At 42.6% G+C, this 22885-nt stretch overlaps 1 protein-coding gene across 1 annotated transcript in view; it reads right to left on the reverse strand.

The window, feature by feature from the left end:
- Positions 1 to 9537: 9537 nt before the first annotated feature.
- The window catches only part of KIAA1210 (KIAA1210 ortholog), a 44677-nt gene continuing 31329 nt past the window's right edge, over positions 9538 to 22885 (reverse strand). The window contains exons 7-12 of the mRNA XM_086470059.1: positions 19870 to 20082; positions 18149 to 18251; positions 15454 to 17037; positions 14533 to 14696; positions 13741 to 13846; positions 9538 to 10049 (exon numbers count right to left, since the gene is read on the reverse strand). Coding sequence (XP_086326185.1) covers positions 9877 to 10049; positions 13741 to 13846; positions 14533 to 14696; positions 15454 to 17037; positions 18149 to 18251; positions 19870 to 20082 — 2343 coding nt within the window. The 3' untranslated portion in view covers positions 9538 to 9876. The remainder of the gene's footprint in view (positions 10050 to 13740; positions 13847 to 14532; positions 14697 to 15453; positions 17038 to 18148; positions 18252 to 19869; positions 20083 to 22885) is intronic.

Below are 22885 nucleotides of genomic sequence, written 5' to 3' on the forward strand. Positions count from 1 at the left end.
AAGTCCAAGGCAGCAGTTCTGCTGACCACCCTTCTTACTTCTCCAGGAATCAAAAACTTTTATCATTTTGTGATCACTGTGCCCAAGACAGCCTCCAACCATCACATCACCCACAAGTCCTTCTCTGTTCACAAACAACAGGTCCAGTGGGGCACCTTCCCTAGTTGGCTCACTCACCAGCTCCGTCAGGAAGTTATCTTCCACACGCTCCAGGAACCTCTTGGACTGTTTTCTCTCTGCTGTACTGTATTTCCAGCAGACATCTGATAAGCTGAAGTCCCCCACGAGAACAAGGGCTAACGATTGTGAGACTTCTCACAACTGCTTATAGAGTATTTCATCTGCCTCTTCATCCTGCTTGGGTAGTCTGTAACAGACTCCCACCATGATATCTACCTTATTGGCCTTCCCCCTGATTCTTACCCATAAACACTCAACCCTATTGTCACCATCATTAAGCTCTAGACAATCAAAACACTCCCTAACATACAGGGCTACCCCATCACCTCTCCCTCCTTGCTTATCCCTTCTGAAGAGTTTGTAGCCATCCATGGCAGCACTCCAATTGTGCTAGTCATCCCACCATGCTTCTGTGATGGCAACTATGTCACAGTTTTTCCTGCTGCACAATGGCTTCCAGCTCCTCTTGTTTGTTGCCTGTGCTGCGTGCATTGGTGTAGATGCACTTCAGTTGAGCTACTGATCCCGCCACCTTTTAGGGAGTAGAAGCCCTAATTAAATCGCCCACCTTGTGAAAGCTCAGTGGAAGAAATGTCTGCAGTGACATCAAGGAACTCAAAGAAGCCAATAAAATAGTATTTTTAGTAAGAAACAGCTATTAATTACCAGTCAAGTTCTGAAAGGGCTACGTAGGAAACAGACAGTTATTCAACCATTTTTTTCACTGTAGATTATCAGACAGTAAGAATTTGGGGCAATTTCCCTCAACTTCAGCATAGTTCTGGCATAGCTAGGAGGAGACTTGACCCCAAGTTGTTTACTGAGATTTATTCTTGAGCAATGCAGAAACAAAAAGGCCCAATTATAATCTTATTTAGACCAAACTAATTACATTGGCTTTAGTAGATTTGTTCCTGACTGACAGAGCTGTTCCTGAAAGAAAGCCCAAAGTGCCACTTAGCACTGAAATCCTTCTTGTTATTTTACATTTCTTTGGAAAATTGCATAAATTCTGTGGTTGTTTAAGTCACTCCCTGAAAGAAAGAGTCTTTGCTGCCGTACTGTGGTTACAGTCCCATACTGTTAATAAAAACAAATGCAAAAGTCTAGCAAAAGTATCAGTTCTGCCTGGAAAATTGTTGGGTTTATCTGCTCAGTCAGTATAAAAGTGTGGGCATACACTTCTAAAATTCCCATTATTAAACAGAGTAAGAAGACTGACAAGCTGCCTGTCCAAGGCAAAGAATTTAGATGTTCCAGCAGCTCTGGCTCTGGACACCGCCAGCATTGCTGGCTCAACTTCTTTCACATAGTAAAAGCTATGAGAAATTCATTTTGAAGACCAGGCTATTATGCAATGGCCTTGGTTACATCAGCACAGCAAGGGAAACACTAGGGGAGAGGAAATAAACGTCAAGGCTCTGCGGCTGCAAGACGGCAGCCGCCTGCAGAGTGTCTGCAGGAAGCCGAGTCACTGCTCCCGGCCAAGGAGAGCGCAAGTGGCACCCGGTCAGCACAGGCGCTGCCACCCTCCCGCAGTCTGAGCTCAAGGGTGGCTCAGACCGTGAGACTCTGGTATCCACAGCAGCCCTCAGCGCAGACCTGCCAACCCCCTGGTTGACCCCATTGCACCCAAGCCAGGCATCAGCACTGCTGGCCAGGGCAGAGAAGGTGAAGCAGGGAGGGGAACTGGCTCTGGCATACCTGAAGTCTCCACAGAGGGATCCAGGCATCCCACTGCTCCATCCCAGCTCCCTCTGCTATGCCATTAGCTTTCCAGGGAGACAAACTGTCTTTCTAAAGGAGTGGCATGCTCTAAAAATGAATTAGTCATGGCAGTACATCTGTATCGTCTCAATCTTGAGCCACTGCCTTCAAAGGAGAAATCCGTAAGAAAAAGGATGGAAAAAGATCTAAACCAGCATTAATAAATTATCTCCCAACACAATTCCAGTCAATTCCAGGGACTTTGGTGAAGTTGCAAACGAGACTGTCACTACATGTTGGGACAGATCAGTGGCATGCAGTCACAAGGCCACCTGTGCTGTAGGAAACCCATTAAACTAAATTAATTAAACGTACTATGAAAGAGACCAGAGCTCACATCTGGACAATGACTGGCAGCAGCTCACTCATGGAAGTCCTGAAACTGAAGCTGAAGAAACATTTCTCTTGCTGAATTGCAGGAGGGAGCTTCTGTCTGAAAGTAAAGCAAAACGTACTGCAGAGCAGGGTGCCTGCTGGCGTGGACGCAAGCACGCTGTGTGGAGCAGCTACCCTTCATTTGGATTTCAAAGACTCTCAGAAGATACTTCTCAAACTTGGCTTTAGGGAAGATGTATTTGCTTGGAACCTCTGACTGATGTCATCAGGTCCTTCAGATAACACCATTTTGCGTTGCATTACCTAGGAATAAGTGAAGACCTTCACACCCAGCAAGTCTAAGCCAAACACGTCTCCAACAGGTGTCGGACGGATCACAGCCCCAGAGCCAACCATGTTACCAGACTTGGATTTCTGGGAGCAACCGGTAACACCCAATTTTCCCCCCCATCCAAGGGTGTTTGACTCGAGATTGCAACATTACGCTTTGCCACCACAGCCCATGCCATCTTAACCCCCAACTTACATTGCTTGGATTTGCAGGACATGATTGACTATCAAAACCCCCCACATTTTTCTGAAACATTTTGTTCCATTTTGCTTAAACATCTCTTAAAAGGGACCAAATCCCATTTCCACTGTGGTCAGTCAAGAACAGGACTGGACCTGTAGTCTGCCTTTCAACAAGCCACACAGAGTCAGTCCAAGCCCCAGCCCATACTGATCCATGCTAGAGTACTTCAGAGAATCTGGGCTTTAGTAGCAAGTCATGCTCTGAAACTATTAAATAAATAGCAAATAAAAAGTGATGTTGATTCTTCTAGCATTTTACATGCAATGTACATATTCCCAGTTATTATTCTAACACAGCACGTAGTAGTACTTATCACAGTCAAAGCTCTTATTTTATAAACAATGTAAAATAAGGAGACAGTTATTTTTATAAGCGATCATAACACTAAGAATGCTTATGTAATAAAATGTCCTGTCAAAGTGGGAAAAAAACAACATAAAATGAGGCTCTGTTCTGATTTCCTTTCATGCAAGTACAGATCAGGTCACTCATCTTTGGGCAGAACACCCTTTACCAAATGCTCTACCAAAACAGACATATATTCCTCCTCTTTGAAATATGTATGATTCAGGATCGAAACTGAGTAAATGCCTCTTGTGTTTAAAACACATCTGTAGTTTAATGTAGATAAATCCTAATTTGTCCATCTAGCTGTGACAGAAAAGTGACTTTTGGGGTCACAACACCCCTCCATTGCTTCTCAATGACTGTCACTTTACTCCGTTTGCCCACGTCACCAGTGACGTAGGTCTTTAGCACAGCAGGAACGACGCACTCACTAGGAGCCAGCCAGCAACATCTCCTCCTGCTTTGTTAGTTCTCAACGGTGTGGTGCCAATGACATCATTAGGGAAGGCTGCTGCATGTAATTTAAACTCTATGGAAACACAACAGAGCCCCAGGACTTCAACCCTTTCCCATACATCGCTGCAGTTGCTACAATGAACTTATTGTGTAACTTGGAAAAAGTTACCTCAATGCCACAGAAACATATTCCCGAGCAATGTGGAAAGCTTCTAATTTTAAAGCAGTCAACCTCACCCTTCTGTGTTGGAAAAATACCTGTAAATCAAAACTAATCTGGCACCAGAATGGTATAACAGGGAAACCATAATGAAGTTGTTTACAAGGCAGTGTTGCCAGTATTGATAGGTATGTGATCCTGGATTTGTCAGCTTTTCATCAGATTTCTGTAAAATATGGCTGACTACAAAACAGGTTAAGTAAAAAGTCATTTTGATCCCAGAAATAAAAAGTAAGACTGCTTAGAGAGAGGAAGTTACGGGTTTTTTTTAACTGAACTATTCTGAGGCAGATAGAAGAAAGGCTGGAACAAGAGTTTCAGGTATCAAACAATCTTTTCCATTTAGCTTATTTATGTCTCAGCAAGTTTGCCAACAACACCAAGCTGTGTGGTGCAGTTGACACACTGCAGGGATGGTGGGGAGGGACTCTTTGTCAGGGAGGGTAGTGATAAGACGAGGGGTAACGGTTTTACACTGAAAGAGGGGAGATTTAGGTTAGAGATGAGGAAGAAATTCTTCACTGTGAGAGTGGTGAGACACTGGCACAGGTTGCCCAGAGCAGCTGTGGCTGCCCCCTCCCTGGCAGTGTTCAAGGCCAGGCTGGATGGGGCTTGGAGCAACCTGCTCTAGTGGAAGGTGTCCCTGCCCATGGCAGGGGGTTGGAACTAGATGGTCTTTAAGGTCCCTTCCAACCCAAACCATTCTATCAGTCTGTCAATCAACCCTTTCTTGCTGCCTTTTAATTTCTACATCATACAAAATTATATCAATGAAACACTGCACACGTCAGCCATTTTCATACCTGTTTCTTGTTTAGTGACATAGATCAGTCTAAGAATTGACAGTTCATAATCCTGTTTAGGTAATCTGCCCCTAGACTTTTCTTTTAACTGCCTCTAAATAATGAACAGCTATTATAATAGCTTATTTTTAAAACCTTTCTAGCACAATAATGATAATAATAACATCTCAAATTTTCCACAGTCAATAATCTGCCCCTCAAGTCAGGGGAAACTGCTAAACTTTGGCTCAGCTCACTTCCGAGAAGCTGCATTTTTAACACAGAGATCATACGTTCTATTTAAAGTGCCTCATTGCTGTGGACTTGACCAGCAGGTCACAACATGCTTTAATTTGCAGTGCAGTCAAGGTGCTCACCTGCTTAATGCGGCTCAGAATAAGGAATGAGATCTGTGTTACCTCTCCTGGGCCAAATAAAGTGGAAAAGTAAGGACTGCATCAAATGAAAGAAAACAAAGAGCTGCAGATGGCAGGGGGCATCTCTGATGTATTTCCATTAATTTACAACACGCGAAATTCTGCTTCCTCATGTGCAGAGAGAAGAGATGCATGAAGAGCTTCACCACTTAAAGGCCCCTTTCAATACCCTTCCTTGGCCTTAGACACATCCCACTATGGAAGAGTAATTCGAATTGTAGCTTCCCACTCTAAGCCTTTTGTTTCTCAACTTGAACTGTCATTCTTCCCTAGTCATTCACCTCCATCCAGCCATGCCCCTTCATCCATCCAGCTGGAAATACCTGAGCAACCTTTTTGTTCTGGGCAGATGCACAGTTTTGTGTTCCAAGTTCAGAATTCACAGTTGTTTTCACCTGCCTACTTCCGTAAAAGACATAAAAAACATTTTCAATGAAAAACAGAGGTTTCGGTCAACCTCTGCACCAAGAACTAACCCAGACCATAACAACAACAGCCTGTAACAAATTTTCTCACTTTGGCTGCAATACTTCCTGACAACACAGAAGAGACAGAACACAACAGCTACAGCAAGCAAGAAATCAAGGTCAGAATCCTAAAGAGATGCTCAGACTCCCCAAATATGAGAGGTTCCACATCATCATTACTAACAGTCTGGTGACGGTTGATGAGACGAGTTTGTAAAATGTTATAACCAGGATAAATCTCTAACAAAATGTAGCTATGTAAGCTAACATACACTAGAGGAAAAGACAAAGAGAGATGTTTGTTTTCCTTATTTATTAGGCTGCTAATCTCATCTCTCATTACCAGTACCCTTCAGAAGCATCACCTTCCAGCAGGATTCTAAAGGACAAAGTATCTTCACAGGCTAATATCTTTCCTGTATTGATCTCAAAAGCACTTAACAGAGCAGGTGGCACAAATTGGGAACTGCAGCTTTTCTAAGCTGAGAACTTCTACTGTGATACTTCAAAACAAATTGCATTTAATATTTTAGACGACAGCACTTAAAAAGAAGGGAGGCTCCCTCTATCCAAACTTTCTAACAGGAAAAGGGCTAGTGTTTAGTGTTTTCAATATGGTTAGTCTTTCCTCACTATTCTAAGACTTTCTTTCTAAGTATGGTAATTGAAATGAGTATTGGCTCCTCAGTTATACCTGGATTTTAGAATTTATTCTTTGGGTCTATTTAAGGAGATGTGTACACAACATTCTGGTAATAAAAGTGTTGTCATAGTTGTGCTAGAGCAGAAGTGTGTAGCTTGGGAAACTTTGGAGTCTTTTTCCCTCACTTAAACTGACTCATTCTCTCTTGTCCACAAACCCCCTTAATTACAAGTAGATTCCCAGGTGGATGATAATGTAACAGATTCTCTTTTAGCCCAAGGCTTTACAGCTCACGGTTACAGCAAAAGGAATCTCCGTAATCTACAACTAGGTGAACACCACCTTGCTGTTTGTCTCTCTAATCTCCTTTGCAAAATGATCAGATTCTACATCTGGCTGGGGTGATGACCAACCTCTAGCCAGGCAGCAGTTGTTCCAAGCAGCTAAAATGCCAAACTGCGATGCTCTTTTTGGACACGTTCCCCTCTCTTCCCGCATGGCCCCACTGCAGGACTGAATTCATCACATAACCTACTTTCCCCATCGTTGTCACCAGTTCTCAGGGGCTTCTTGTAAGAATGAGGTAAAGTTTTTTTTCCATACTTTCTAGCTCCGAAACGTCTGTCAAATCACAAATAGAAATACACCTCTCTCTCAGACCTCTCTGTGTTAATGGAATAATGCATAATTCTCTGCGTTAATGAAAGCCTCCAGTCTCCTTACTGTAACAGTGCAGATACAAATGCATGCTGAAATATGCTTTCTGGAACACCGAGAGCCCTCCTGCGCACCTCGGGGATGGCACTAGCACCCTCTGCTGCCACACAGCAGCACCAAAGTCAGCTGAACCCCCACTCGCTGTACTGTGCACAGGGAATTTCAGGGACAGCTTTCTACACGCTCCACTAAAGCTCCTCAGCCATAAAACCTCAGAGTGACATTCTGCAATGAACTCTGCACTTCAAGACAGCTTATTTTCAAAGACAGTGACTATGTCTATAAATAATCACCCAAAATGAGCTTATTCTTACTGAGCACTGATTGAACATCTAAAAACTACATTAGGATGACAGGAAATCATAGCCATGACAATAGATACCAACGTCTATAAATGCTGATATTTCAATGTTTATCTTAAAGCCCCCTCTTCTCAACTCTTGTGATGACATGAGACTCAGGTTTTGCTCCACATGCTTTTTGTTCTCTTGGTTGCAGAGAGAAACTTGAAAGCGTTCATTTCAGAAATCCAGAATGCAAGTAAACTTCAAATGTAACATAACAGGATTCTCATGTGTTTTTCTTCTTTTTTGAGGCAACCCCAAAACGTCTTACAGCAGCTGGCTAGCAATGCCAAAACACACTCAAACAAGTATTTACAAGGCTTCCTGTGACCACAGGAGTGCTACCCTTCAAGCCAACCCTGCACTGAAGGAGCAATAACTCCAGAACAAAAGGAGATCCATCAGCTCTCTGGTGATGTTTTAAATTTTTAAATAGCCAGATTTAGAAAAGATCATTAGTCCGACCAGCTGTGTTGATCAGTCCTAGGCCACACAAATTCATCTCAAAACAGTATCTATGCAGAATACCCATATATAGAGTCTATATTGACCAATGGCCTCTTTTTTATTTTTTCCTTAATGAATGAGGGCCATCTATCACTCTTCTTTTCCCAGTAATTACATCATCATCACTGGCAACAGCATTTAATTGTAAACCAAATACAGGAATGGAGTACAAAAGGGGTTCCTTCAAGACAAGGATTACAAAATCATATATACATACCAAACATAAAAGACAGAAACAATATTAAGATCAAAAGCAAATACAGGGAAAGAGAGATTATAGTATCATTTGCAGTACTTTGGGTGAAGGATCACAATCCACACTAATAGAAAGAGAAGAAAGTTTGCTGCATATAGAAATGCACCTATTTTACACAGGGTCAGTAAGCTTGTGATGGGATGGCAGCTGTACAAAACTTCAAAGCTGAGTATGTTCATTTACACTACACCCAAAAGTTTCAGGGAAATACAAATGTTTCAGTTCTTTGTAAGAGAAGATATGCTTCCTAAAATAGAGAAAAACAAGTAGTAAAATAGTCATGGATTACCAAGCCAATGTGAAACTCTTAGTCTTTCTGGTGTTAGTACAAAATAAACAGTATCTATAGTTTCAGTGAGCCTACTTGGGTGAGCAAGTTTTCACCTATATAAAAAAAAAGTCACAGTCTAGCTCCTAATTAATACTGCTTTCAAATCGCAAAAGCTATGTATTAAATCCAGGTGAAGACTGGAAGATTAAAGTCTCACTTGAGCTGATCTGAAACTAAATCTTTTGTTTTGCAGTTAATTGTATCAATAGATAATATTTTCCTTAAAAATACCTACCAACTTTCCAGCTAAAAACTGTCCATCAGCCAAGTCAGCCTTCAAACTCTGTACTGACTGTAAACAAAAACTACATAAATGTGCAATGCTGCAAAAACTGAGGACTGGTAAGTGCCACTGCTACTTCAGCCACTAACATCATTTTACAAAGCTTCTTTTACAAGTGTCTGCTCCCTTCAGAGTCGATAGCAAAACTTCTGTCAGCTTAAGTGACTGCAAGGCCAGGCCCTCAGAGAATAATCCTTTCCTAGCTGCATATTCTTAGACTGATGGTTAGTTACTGGTTAAAGACTGGTGAGGCAAGGAGGAAAGCAGATGCCCTTTCTATCACTAATATTAAATACAACTGACTAAATACACATCCACCTAGAGAGTAAAGCAGCATTTGTTGAAAACAAGATGCCACCTTCTAGGGAGCATATAGTTCCCATCCCCAACTCACTCTTTAAGAGAGACAACTGGCTGAGGAATCTCACAAAAAATAAGTCACTATTTGCCATAATTAAAGAAAGGAGTTTGGGTTTTTTTTTGGTAGAATGCCCAAATTATCCCAGATTTCCAAAGGTGTAACCAAAAGCAGAGTATATGCTCGAGTGTGGTGGTTTTCCAGTGCATGGGAGAGAACAGGTGTGTGGCCCTGGGCCATTCCAGTGGGCATCAATGAGGAAAGCACAAGACCCCCAGCGCTGTGACTTCAAAGCACCCAAAAGCCAGAATCACTCCAACTCACGATGCTGTTTAGATCTCATAGCTATCACAAAACGGATCCGTTAACAATCAGCAGCAAAGTCAGACTACCCATCCCAGAGCATTAGCGAAAGAAGTGTGCTGGCATCAATGCCCATGAGTCATGATGTGTCAGTGCCCAGCATTGTATCTATTTTACAGCATACATTACTTTCTTAGCCAAAGCCACATTGCACACAATACTGTATGGTCTGCGGAAACTTTAGAAACATATTTTGCAAGGGAAATGTTTCAAAAGCCTGAAGCGTGTCTTCTTAGAACATCACTGTCAGCTGTGTAAGGATGTAACAAATTGATCAAGTTTTTCTATCAAGTTTTCAATCAAGTATTTGGTAGCAGGAAATGCTCAGCTTCCTAATACTTCAAATTAAGCCTGCGGTGGCGTTTCTTCATTGCGTATTTATATACAGCAGTCTGATAAAAAGTTTTAAGGCTCTTATTTATCAAAAAAAATGGTCACAGTAAAGAAAGGATTAAACGGAGTTAACGCAGCTATTGGCAATACAAAGAAAGATGCTCATGTCATTTGCTATTGTACAATCTGGGGCATTTCACTCCATGCTTTGGCTTTCTTCTTGGCCAGGGATAGCCACGGTGGTTCAGCAGGGCTGCATGGTGTCATTGGCAGGTTAGAGGAGTGTCTTGTTTCCTTTTCAACAGCAGGAATCACAGATGCTTCCTGAGCAATAGGTCCAACTTTACCTGCCAACAACAAGATATTCATCACTCATCAGAAGGCTAGAGAGTTAAAAGCTCAATTTCTGCCAATAAAATTTCCTTCTCTCTAAAGCAATTGTTTTATAGTCCAGAATGTTTGTGACTCAAAAATAAGTCAGAGGAATTGTTAAACTGGGTATTGCTAGAACGATCTGGTCCACCTACAACAATGACAAGGACTAGCTAAAAAAAAGAAAAATTGATGCTGAGCTGTTAGTGAATAATCTGCCCATAAAAGACTCATCTTCTCAGTCCCAACAGCAAGTGCCTAAGCCCTGATAAATGATGAAGTTCTTCAAAATTCTTCAAGCATGTGGAGACTATAGCCCCAGGTATTTTTATAAATTATATTCTTGGCTAGCTCATTTCTTAATCTTTTCAAACTCTTAATTTCCATGACAGTGCACCACAAGGAGTTCCACAGGCTTTTTCTGCTCTGTGAGTTCAAGAAAATCTAGGAATAAGACTCCCAAGTATGCAGCAAAATGGAAACAAAACATCTGCAGGGCAAGGATCCCCCCAGGCTTGCTGTGGGGTTAAAAGTAACTGGTATATGTTTTTCAACACTGAGAAGTCTTAAAGATTTTTTTTCAGTCTTCACTGCCGGCACAAATACTGCTCCAGCAACATTATTAAATACTAGGCAGGGATCAAACCAGTGCTTTACGTTCTTGGATCTGAAAGCCAAGAGGGTGCAATTCTGGTGGGGCTAGGTGTTCCTCTTCATGCAGCCTAACACAAGCCTGCCATCCTCACAAAGGATGGAGGAATACTGACAACACTCCTCGTATGGCTTTAGGTTACTATTTAGAAAAGGCCTCCTCCATCCATCTCGCTTGAAAATTTTCAAGATCAATGTCTTCAGACAGACAGCCTGGAATGGGCCTTCACAGAATGCAGCTTTGAACAGATGCAGCTTTCATTTCCCAAGACATGGTTCACAAGTCTTTCAACATCGTGCTCTCCCCATCCGTTTCAACCCAGGCAGTACTTCATTTCTGTGCACAAGTCCAACTGAGAAAATCCACATGTTTTCTCATACTTGATTAGTCTGTGCGCGGCATGTGGCAGGCATGAAGAGGCTGCTGTGCTGCAGCACAGGAACAGAGGCCACCTGGGGACTTAGCAATGTTAAGTACAAGAAGTTTGATCTTGCTTGCATTGAAATCAATGGAAAAAGACCATCAGCTCCATCAGTCACACTCCTGAGCAAAGCCAAAGAAGTTCCTTACCTCCACTCAGGAGGTCTCTGGTCTTTTAAAAATCCTGGCTCATTGGTAGTTCTTGCAGGAGGCAAGCTATACTCAGGGATACTGGAGGAAGTATACTACCCATTAAAACCAGGCTGTAGCTCCACAGACAGAGCAAATTTTTCAGAAGTATCTAAGGTGATGTAGGAATTTAAGTGTTACTGAAATTTTGATTTTGGAAATGAATTTTCCCGTTTTGGAAGACTTCCTTCTTTGTAATAAGCAAAAGCGAGTCTAAAGCCCTTCGCATGCTCTCAACAGCACAAGGTAAAACAAAACCCCAAAATGGTGGCTCATGCCTATTTGAGGGAAGATAGGCTTTGGGACAAACCTCACCATGCTAAGGGTGAAGTGGGAGAGAGAAGAGGCAAGCTAAGTAATCTTCCCTTGGTTATGACATGGGCCGCCACGTAGCAGTAACAGAACAGTAACAATACAGTAAGGATCTGATTTCTTGGAATCCTCTTCCAAATTTAGCTGACCTTGAGGTGTCCCGGCTCTTGCTGTTGTGTGCAGGATGTATGCATTCCACAGAAAACCTCAACTATCCATCAAGAAAACTGCTAACAGTTAACATAAGCCAAAAAGCATGATCCAAATTAATAACTCCTCTGGATATTAAATCTACGTCCTTTCCACCACCAGCACCTTCCACTAGACAAACTGGTGGCTGTGCTAATGGGAACCAAATCAGAGAAAAGGAGAGTTTACATTGGGGATTCCCAGTTTCCTACTCATGTGCTGACAGTGCTGAACATTTCCTAAACAATAGGGCATGGTTTTCTAAGCAGTAGAGGAGTAGTGTTTTCCTTAAACATCAACACTGGTCAGAGCTCTTTGTGATATTCAAGAAGTGGAAGACCAGAATATGCCTACAAATGCTACCCCTGGAGAGGAGGATACAGTCATTGGATGTCAGGAAACTAGGCCAATTCTTGGGAAGGGGTGATGCAGAAAAACTTGTAATTCTGCTGCAAGGACCACAAGTGGTGTAAGTTCTAGTAAACCAGTAGCAGCGTACTTTGTGGAGTTCTGAATTTTGACTGAAGGCTGCTGGGTTTCCAAGGTTTAGATGATTCAACACACAGAAATCCAGTCTGTTTGTGGCAGCCTTTCAAAGGAAGACCTTCTAATCTGAGCAAAAATCTTGGCCTGTTTATGTTTCATCACTCACTTGGCACTGAAAATGGTAAGACAAAGCTGGCCTGTAATAGAATCCCTTTTAAAAACCACAGTATTTTAACCACACACACAGAGTTAGGCTGGCAACTGACATCAGAGCCTGTGTGTCGGTGCACATCCTCAGCTGGTCAGCTACACGCAGTAAGGGAGAAAGCTTATTTTGTAGGACCTGTAGATTCAAAAATGGGTAACAGCTCTATAAGCAACTACTACAGAGAGCAGGCACAGAGGTACCCCCCAATATCTCCTAACACAACAATTCTGGAAGCTGGTGGATTATAAGGGGAAAGTGGCCAGGTGCGTGTGACATCTCTTACTGAGAGTGTCAGCAACAGGAACCTGGAACAGAAAAGCCACTGCTCTGACACAGTGGGGCATTTCTTATCTTCTCAGGCAATATCTGAAATCAATAGCTTTCAGCTAGCACAATATGCTTTTACAGTTGAAGAACTGGCTTAATCTATATCTAGCTGAAGCATGTCTCTGAGGTTCGGCACCACACTGAGTAAGCAGGGAGAGATAAGCTGCAGCCCAGCAGTAGCCTTGGAAGAGGTATGTGAGTCACGATGTCTGAGTCACACTCTTTCCCTGAATCTTTCTTACAGAGAATCACAGCTAACAGGCCAGGAGAGGGGCCATTGAGCCTCTGTGTTCACCTGAGGGTAGAACTGACTCTACCTAAATTATTCGTGGTATGTGTTTATCTATTAAACACATCCAGCAATGGAAACTGCACACTGTAAGCAACCTATGCTATTCCACACTTCACCACTCTTATTGTCAGAAAGCATTTCTTAATGTCTAAGCTAAACCTCCCCTGGTGCATTTTAAGCTCATACAGGACTTAAAGACTAGTCTTGTCCTCTGCAGCAAATTAAGTTGTCTTCTCTAGACTAAACAACTCCACTCCCAACAGTATTTCCTGGCTGACTGGAGGTCTAGAAGACCTGACCTTTTTTGCTGCTCTCTTCTGGACACCGTCCAACTTCAGCTGCTGTTCTTTAGTACTGACCTTTGCCAGTAATAAATCACCATACTGTTTATATGTCATTCCATGAACTGGCAGTGGAGATAAAAGTTTCTCACTTGCTTTCTCTGCTGAGTGAGCAAGCCACTATGCTGACTTATACGCAAACTATAGTCTGAACAGGCCTTATATAAAGTGTGCCAATTATCAAAAAGGTAGCTATCTCCCCCCACTACCTGTCACCCACACCACTTACTGGTGTAAAGAAAGAGAATACCTGCTGCAGCAGACACACTGGTCTTCATTTGCACTTTCTTGTCCTGAGAGCTCAAGCTAGAAGGCATATTCTTCTTCAGTATGTTCTCACCAGCACAGATCCCTTGCTATAAAAGGAGAAGAAAATAATGCAACTAAGAAACTTGCTAGCCACTGGCACTCAGAAAGCTCACCCTGGCAACATCTCTAAAGCCTGACTGTGGAAATGCAGCAAAAGCCAGACAAGGATGTTTGGGGACATCTGGAGGGAGGGAGGGAGAAAGCAAGAAGGAAGACAGCGGCTACAAATACAGGGTTACTTCACATGCACGCAGGTTATTCTCTCTCTCTTATGGACAGGGCATTGAAGAAATCGCCCAAGCTGCACAAGAAACCTGTGTGAGAGTCGGTCCAAAAGCCAAACTTTCAGTACAGAGTCTCCAGAGCAGAGCAGTGAATGCAGTCTGTAGGTCTGTAGGTCACTACCAGCGAGGAAGCTAGTGCAACACAAAGCAGCTCTTTGGCTACATAAATACATCCTGGGCAACAGGCAAGCTATGAGAAGGTTCAGGTTTGAGTAGTGAAAAGGAACATATAGGAGGATCCAGCTCTAAAGCTAATCACTGTGACAGTATAGTCAACACATGTGCTTGCTCACTTGCATAAAATGTTCGTGCCAATACATTTTAGAGGCCAGTCCTGAAAATCTCTCTTTGAGTAGTGCTCACAAAGTTCCTCCCATGAAGATGATATTGAACAATTTGCAAAAGTACCCAAGCAATCTGGTGCAGGATTCACACCCATGCAACATTACTTGGTACTTTACCTCCCCTTGATCCACTTTGGTCAAAGCTTTCTCTTCAGCTTTATGCTCTTTGGCAAGAGGGTGGTCCTGGAAACCCTTTTGTTTTAGTTTTGCCATGGAGACCCAAGCTGGTACACAGGAAGCAGTTTCCAACTGTGGAGAGGAGACTTTTTCTACAAAAGAAGCATTTTTGAAGTAAAGAAGAGATTTAGGTCAAATCAGTCTAAAGCTAGTGTTTTGTGTTTTAAATCCTTCAGCATCTGTAATACCCTTTGAACACTGTGTAGATAAAATTACCTTTCCTGATGATTTTGTCCTTGGCAGTAACAGTTTTTCTGTTTATTCTGGAGTTTTTGACCTGACTTTGTTTCCGTTTAAGTCAATGGCAGAACTCCCACTGAGATCATTGTGAACCGGATTTTGCCTTTGAAACAACATCCTTACATTGCAGATTAAATGAGCATGGTAACCATTATTTTTTCATGTAGGCAGTAAAATACAGGCTGCCTTTTCACTTTTTAAATATCTTAAATTAAGTGACTGTAGAAAAAAAAAAATCACGCCTAATGCAACTCCTAGTTAAGGTTTGAGCTGCTGCAGTCTGGAACATTAACTACAAAACAACAGCAAGTTTTAAAAAGCTGTGTTAAAACTCCAACTACAGGCACAATTAGGTCACACCAGAAATGTTTCAGAAGCTCTTAAACTATTACTCTTGTTATTCTTGCTGGAACACACCCCTCATTAAGATAAGCCAAGAATTCTCTTGACTGGCCAAATCATCAAGCCAATTAAACTGCAGTGCTGACGAACTCAAGGCTGAATTTGGTCCTCGTCAAGAGGATTTTTATCTTTTGTTTGCCACTCTGCCAAGGTTCTTACACAACCACTGTTTTCTGCAATGTTTGGATAAAAACACAGCATAAACACCTGAAGCTTTATGACCATTTTGCTTCTTTGCCACTTCTTCTGATCTTGCCTTGGGAGGACTCGTGTCTTCTAGCAGATCTGTTTTTTTAACAAATGACTTTGTGCTGACAGGAAGGCCTGGAGGTAGCTTCCCAGTGCCCACCGATTTCTGATCCTCCTTGACTGAAGCAGAAGAAGCAGTGGGAACAGCTGAGGGGATCAGCTTTGGAGACTCAGCACGGCTTTCATTCTGGTATTTTAGTAAAGAAGATGTTCTCCTTAGCCTGACCCCAAATGGGTTTTCAACATTTTGTGCTTCACGATCAGCCCAGTCCACAGAATTCAAATGCAAATCACTGTCCTTACAATCTCGATCCGAGTTGGTTTTTGCCGATTCCTGGATGACTGCATCAAAACGTATGTTTTCTTTTGTCACTCCTTCAAACAACTCTGGTCTTATAGGGGATGTGGGGGAACTTCTGTTATAGGAATCTTCCTTTGAATTTGAACCCCCTGAGAGAGATCTTTGCCATGCTGGTGCAATGGTAAATCTGACTGGTTTAGCAGAAGCAGTCTTCAGCAGACTTTTTACATTTTCATCTGAAGATCGCCTGTCTTCCACTGGTTTTCTACAAGAAGCTGTACTGCTTATCTGATACTCCTTACTGTCATCATCAGAAGAGATACTACTCTTCAAGCCAGCCAAACTTGAAGAGGCAAGACATCCAATAGAAAGTTTTTCAGAAATGTACGTTGTCTTGGCCTGCTGACTGCCTTGGTTACCCTTCGAAACAGAAAACGTTTCTGCTTTAAAATGTACTTCCAATTTACTGGGAGGTAGCATGCAACCTGCTTCCGAGACAGATGCAGCAGTGTCTTTTTTTTTTCCTGCATTGCCTTTGGATGACTGAAATTCCATTATTTCACAAGTTTCTTTGTCATTTCTTATTAGTGAACAGTTTTCAGGCTTCAAAACAGCCACTGTCTGGATGTCAGAAGAAGACTCTGAATCAGCCACTGCAACCTGTGAAGTGCTTGGTGCACTATCTGAGACAGCGTGGTTAGGATTCTCAATAGTATCCAAGCAGGCTTCTACTTTGCCAATAAACAGTGGATCTCCCTTTTCCCGGTCTTTGATATTTGTGTCCACAGAATTTACTGAGGACCCTTGTGCAACATCTGCCAATATATCCATGCCCTCTGTTTCCACACCACTGCTAAACAAGTCATCTGCTAGTATGTCTGGAAACACAACAGTTTCTCCTTCAATTTCCTGCAAATGTGGAAGTGCAGATACTTCAGCACTGGTATTTTGCTGATGTAATTTCAATTCATCAGCAGACTCCTCTGAACAGCATGACACTTTTGCACTGGGGTGTTCCTCCAGGTTCACTGAAGAAGGCTCAGGTCTCAGAAGGGGTGCAGCTGCTTTATAGTGATGGTCCGTGTCTGGAAGGCATGCAACCTCTTGCAGCAAAGCACAAGAGTCTTCTGCCACAAGTGTGGAATCACAAGAGTCACAGGCAGCATCAGTGGGACTTTTTACGCCTGGCGTCTCCTTAGAACCACCTCCCTTTGCACAATATCCCACCTGGGCTGACAATCCTATATAAACAGAGGAGAAGAGTGTGCACTTAAAGGTTACAATTCAAACACCAGCTGTATCAGTAATTCATTCCAGATAGCACAGTCATTTAGCCTGATTTCCCCATGTCTGGGCACTGTTGTCTGATAAATAAGGCTCTTAAAAGAGTATTTAGAAATGGGCTGTCCAAGTGAGGAGACTAGCAAAGTTTTTAGTTTGAACATACCTAATCCCAGGAATGACTGAAAGTTGTCGTCTGCTTAAAGTGTACCACATCAGTTGCTGTTTGGCTCTTTTCTGTGCATACCCCTACTTGTAAGACTACTAGCCAGATTTCCCTAGACATTTCTTCACATGTACGCCTAGAAACACTGTCTAGAATGTTCTGGAGGACTTTCTGTATTTAAGCAGAACACCTCAGCATCAGGTAGCTCTGCCTGCAGTTCCAGCAGGACTGCTGAACACCTGGATAGCACAGATGTGTCTGCACACACAGGAACTCTGATGTGTGACAGCATCAGGTCCTGAGTCTGCCCTGCCACCAAAGTGCCAACATTCCCACTACACTATAGCATTACCATCATCCAGTGCATTTGTAATACAGTGCGAAAGATAAAAGTCTTTGGTGCTGTTTTGGAGAAATTTCTTTTTTTTTTTTTTTACAATTTACAATTACAATTGTGTTACCACTGGCAATTTAGCTATTATTCAAATGATAAGGGGGGGAGGTGGCAAAGGAAAAATCTAGTAAACACAAGCCAATTAAAGTCATCTTACACACATAACAGATATAATGCTGAAGTTAAGGCTCTTCTGAGTTTCACGGAACGCGGATCCCCAGTCAATGAGATCTAGCCAACTGCGTAGCACAGGTTCTTCTGAACATGGTACTTTCACCTCATGTATTTTTTAATGCTGCCCTCAAAGTTCACCATTTCAACACCACTGTGTTGAGTGGAGTACATGACTTTTTCCATCATAACACTTTAGCATCCAGGATTGGGTTTATGACATAAAATTGAAAGTTGACTAATTTGAAAGGACTTAAAATTCAAATAGGTCCTGTCAGCCTTATGTAGAAGAGTTACAAGTAGTATTGCTACCCAAAGTACCAATACATGCCTTCATTACCTTCCCAAACGCTTTTATGCTGGTCACTCTCAAGTAATTCTGATGATTTTCCCTTGTTTTCTGGAGTTGCAGGAAGACATGCTTCATTTTCCAGCTGTTCCACCTAATGAGGTGCAGTAAGATCTTTCAGTTAAAAAACAATGCACAGAAATTGTATTTTATATACATGCGTGTTTATGAGCACTCAAAAGACAGACACAAAACCCCCATTCTGTAATGACAGACTCACAGAATGTTAGGGGTTGGAAGGGACCTCGAAAGATCATCTAGTCCAATCCCCTGCCAGAGCAGGACCACCTAGAGTAGATCACCCAGGAACGCGTCCAGGTGGGTTTTGAATGTCTCCAGAGAAGGAGACTCCACAAACCCCCCGGGCAGCCTGTTCCAGTGCTCTGCCACCCTTAATGTAAGTTTTTCCTCATGTTCAGACGGAACTTCCTGTGCTCCAGTTTGTGCCCGTTGCCCCTTGTCCTGTCACTGGCCATCACCAAGAAGGGCCCGGCTCCATCCTCCTGACACTCGCCCTTTACGTATTTATAAACACTGATGAGGTCACCCCTCAGTCTCCTCTTCTCCAAGCTAAAGAGACCCAGCTCCCTCAGCCTTTCATCATAAGGGAGATGTTCCACACCTTTAATTATCTTCGTGGCTCTGCGCTGGACTCTCTCAAGCAGTTCCCTGTCCTTCTTGAATTGAGGGGCCCAGAACTGGACACAATATTCCAGATATGGCAACTTATGAACACTGTGGATAATGTACTATTTCAGTGAAGAACCTAGAAATCATTCATGTTTAAAATGTCAAAGGCAGCCCATTGGTCTCTCTTGAATGCGAAACACACTGGGATTGACATATTCTGAGTGAAGAAGGATGTTTTTAAGACACCATCCAAGCTACCTCAGCATACAACAGACGAAGCCAGGGATGTTGTCATCACTTCTGGTACCTCTGATTGACACTCCACAATTAGCTTTACTCCTTCAGCACTGTAGTCATACCAGCTGCAGCACTAAGAATATCCAGCAAAGATGCTGTAGGGCCCAAGTTTCCAAGAAAACCTCACTCAGTATTACACTCATTCTGAATTTCTCCCCACCCCACCTTTAGAGCAAGGCACTTCTAACTCCAGGACAGATTTTGATGCATGACTCTCTGATGGAGAGGGGAACACACAGTAAAGAAGCGTTACTCCATATTTCTGTCAACTCCAGCTCAACAACCTTTTCTTTCTGGTGAACTTCATCTTCACAATGTGTTTCCCAGAAGCCAGGATGAGAAGCATCTCATCCTAATTCCCCACATGCAGAGCTACATTCCTTCCCAAAGCCCTTCAATCTTTACTTTGACATACAAAGAATTAAGTTAAAGCTAATCTGAAATTGTTTGTAGAAATAGACTTAGGCTTCTTTAAAATTGAAAACCAGCTTTTTGAACAACAGGCACATTTTTACAAATGAAGCTTAACCCGCAACTTTTTTGGCTAAATAATGAAAAAAACAAAGTTGTGCTTTTCTTCAGCTCCCGTGATATTGAAGTTTTGTGAGTCTTTTTTTTGGTTGGCTGGTAGAAAATAAGTGGTTTCCCTTCTTCCAACGGAAAAACAAAAGTAGTAAAGGAATGTGGACAGGAAAGAAAAAAATTTAAAAAAATATTTAAAATAATAATTACAAATTCACATCCATTTCCTTCTGCGCAGTGATTCTTTTCCAGAAAACACCTACCTGGGAGGTTCGCTGGTTCTTGTTGGTAAAGCCCTTCTGTTTCCGGGGGTTTATGGCAATCCTGTGCCTGGCTGCTGAGGTGTCCAGGCAGCCAAGGGGACTGGCAGGGATGGTGAAGTCAGCAGGAAGGAAGCTGCTGCCTTGTGAGCCAGGTGCCCCCAGGGTTGTGGAGGATGAAGGACTGATGGGCCTGGAGGAAACTCCAGAAGGTACCTGTAAAACAAACACATCACTATACATTTTCATAGAATCATAGAATGGTTTGGGTTGGAAGGGACCTTAAAGATCATCCAGTTCCACCCCCCTGCCACAGGCAGGGACAGCTTCCACCAGACCAGGTTGCTCCAAGCCCCATCCAGCCTGGCCTTGAACACTGCCAGGGAGGGGGCAGCCACAGCTTCTCGGGGCAACCTGTGCCAGTGTCTCACCACCCTCACAGGGAAGGGTTTCTTCCTTACATCTAAGCTAAATCTCCCCTCTTTCAGTGTGAAACCGTTACCCCTCGTCCTATCACTACCCTCCCTGACAGAGTCCCTCCCCACCTTTCCTGTAGGCCCCCTTTAGGTACTGGAAGGCCCCTACAAGGTCTCCCTGGAGCCTTCTCTTCTCCAGGCTGAACAACTCCAGCTCTCTCACCCTGTCCTCACAGGGGAGGTGCTCCACCCCCCTGAGCATCTTCATGGCCCTCCTCTGGACCCACTCCAGCAGCTCCATGTCTTACGCTGGGGGCCCCAGAGCTGGGCACAGCACTGCAGGTGGGGTCTCACCAGTGCAGAGGGGCAGAATCCCCTCCCTAGACCTGCTGGTCACACTTCTCTCGATGCAGCCCAGGAGGCGATTGGCTTTCTGGGCTGCGAGCGCACATCGCTTGGCTTCCCCACATCTCTGAGACAATTCTCCTGCTAGCTCATTCCATTTCAGAAACCTGAAAGGGCTGTATTTTTGGACATAAATCCACACTTTAAAATGCATGCCTAAAGTCACCTCTGCACAGAGAGTACTCAGTTCTGTGTGTTCAGCTGTGTGTTACACAAAAGTGAGAAATACTGTCTGTCCCCCTCCCACACTAAGAGCTTCAGCTTGTCCGCTTCCCAGTTCTTATCTGAAAAGCCATTTGCAATATGGGTATGCACCAGCAGGAGACACTGGTGCAGTTTTTATAGCTGCCTTTTCATTCCAATAATGTGACACATTGCAGGAATGTTATTAAAAAGCCACAAAAGTACCATGGATGCTTACTCCTCATTATCTCTATTTCTAATGAAGTTACCATAGACACTTCACTCTTTTAATATCCACTCTCCCAGGAAAACTGAATGCTTCTCACCAACAAATATCTCAAAACCATCTCCCAGACAGTAATGTGGATCTCACCCTCGCAGCAAGGCTACTCTGTGGAACTAAACAGCAGTAACCTTAGATTATGCTATCAAAATAACGGGTTTACAGAATACTTGTAGAGGAATCCCTAAACACACAGTTTGATTGGTTTTATTACTGTTTAGAAATGTAGACCAGACGTTCTGGAACATTTGCAAAATTTCACAGACACGCCGAACAAGCTTCATTCAGTATAACACACCTGCTATTTTGGCTTTGGCCATAAAGCTAGGTGAAACACAGCCATTTAACTGTGCTTGGCATTCAGATTTTAGTTTTGTTTAAGCCTAGGATATAACATGGCATTTAAAACATGTATGCTGATGAAGTTTTAAAGATAATGAAAACATCTTCCCATCTGATCTACAAAAATTGTCTAGGTACCTTGCCTTGTGTTTCAGGTAGCTAAAATTAATCCCCTTATTCTCCATTGAATTTTTTTAGTTCCTAGATCTGAAAGAAACCACAACAGTGTATTATGACAGATACAGCCTCTTCACATGAAAAACTTACACATTGTGAGAGAAAGAAGAACACAGCTGGTAAATAAGCCAAATGTTGTTATGATTCTACAAGATTAATGATAAACCTGTAAGGATCACTAGAACTTACAAAAACAGTAACTGTTACTTATTTCTACATACAAGTTCTTCTGCCTTTCAATTATAAAATTACAGTTGTGCTTATTTAATATAAAAACACCTGAAGCTAGTATCTGAGCTACTGCTGCGCATAAATGGCAAACTCCCTACTCCACTGAGGATTCAGGATATTTTTTTCTCTGAGCACTGACAGTTGGTATCTTCTCTCAAAGTGTTTAAGATAAATGTGGTGTTTGTTGGTTACTGGGCAGATGCAGGAGCCTGCACAAGGAGACTGCTGCAGCTAGGAGGCCCATTTCTTAAAGAGTGTTTTTGCCAAAACACTGTCCTCAACCCCATAAGCCGAGAGCTTGTTTTGCTTTTAATCAGTCCGGGTTGAAGATGCCAAGAAGGAAGTTGGATTTCCGTAATGGCTATCTGGCAAAGGCAGGGTAATGCTGGTTAATGTCTCTGTGAAGTCACTTACTGCTCACTTTGAGTGATAGCCTCGTATTTAGCTTTAGATTAGTCAGAAAGTGGGTATTTATAAAAGTGGAAGGCACTAAGAAGTTACATGGGTGACACATCAGGGTTTCACACAGAGGTGACAGCAGCTTGAAGCTCTTGGAAATCCCAGTGAAGCAGCACAGGGCAAAGAAATGAAGTAACTATCATCTGCAGCAAGAGCAATACAACAGTAAAATGTAAACCACTACACCCTGTGTAACACTGTGTAAATATACAACACTGTTAAATGGAATAACTGGTGTAGATTTCTTGGTGCTTTTCACAATTGTCCTCATCTTTGGGATGAGGTTATCCAGTTTAACAACTTGTGTTCTGCTAGCTCAAATCCTAGTATTACATACATAGTTTCAAAAGCTACTGAAAAAAATAATGATTATTTAGGAAAAGGTTTTTTATTTCAGATAAACATATTGGCAAAATTTCTGCTAAGCCAAACTGCTGACTCAGAAAAATATTTGGGTAAAGGAACATACAGAGTACTGTAGAGAAGCTGGCCGCATTCCTAGTGAGCTGGGGAGAAAAAGGAA

The sequence above is a fragment of the Leptosomus discolor genome, chromosome 9 (genome assembly GCF_034619465.1).
Source record: "Leptosomus discolor isolate bLepDis1 chromosome 9, bLepDis1.hap2, whole genome shotgun sequence".
NCBI lineage: Eukaryota > Metazoa > Chordata > Aves > Leptosomiformes > Leptosomidae > Leptosomus > Leptosomus discolor.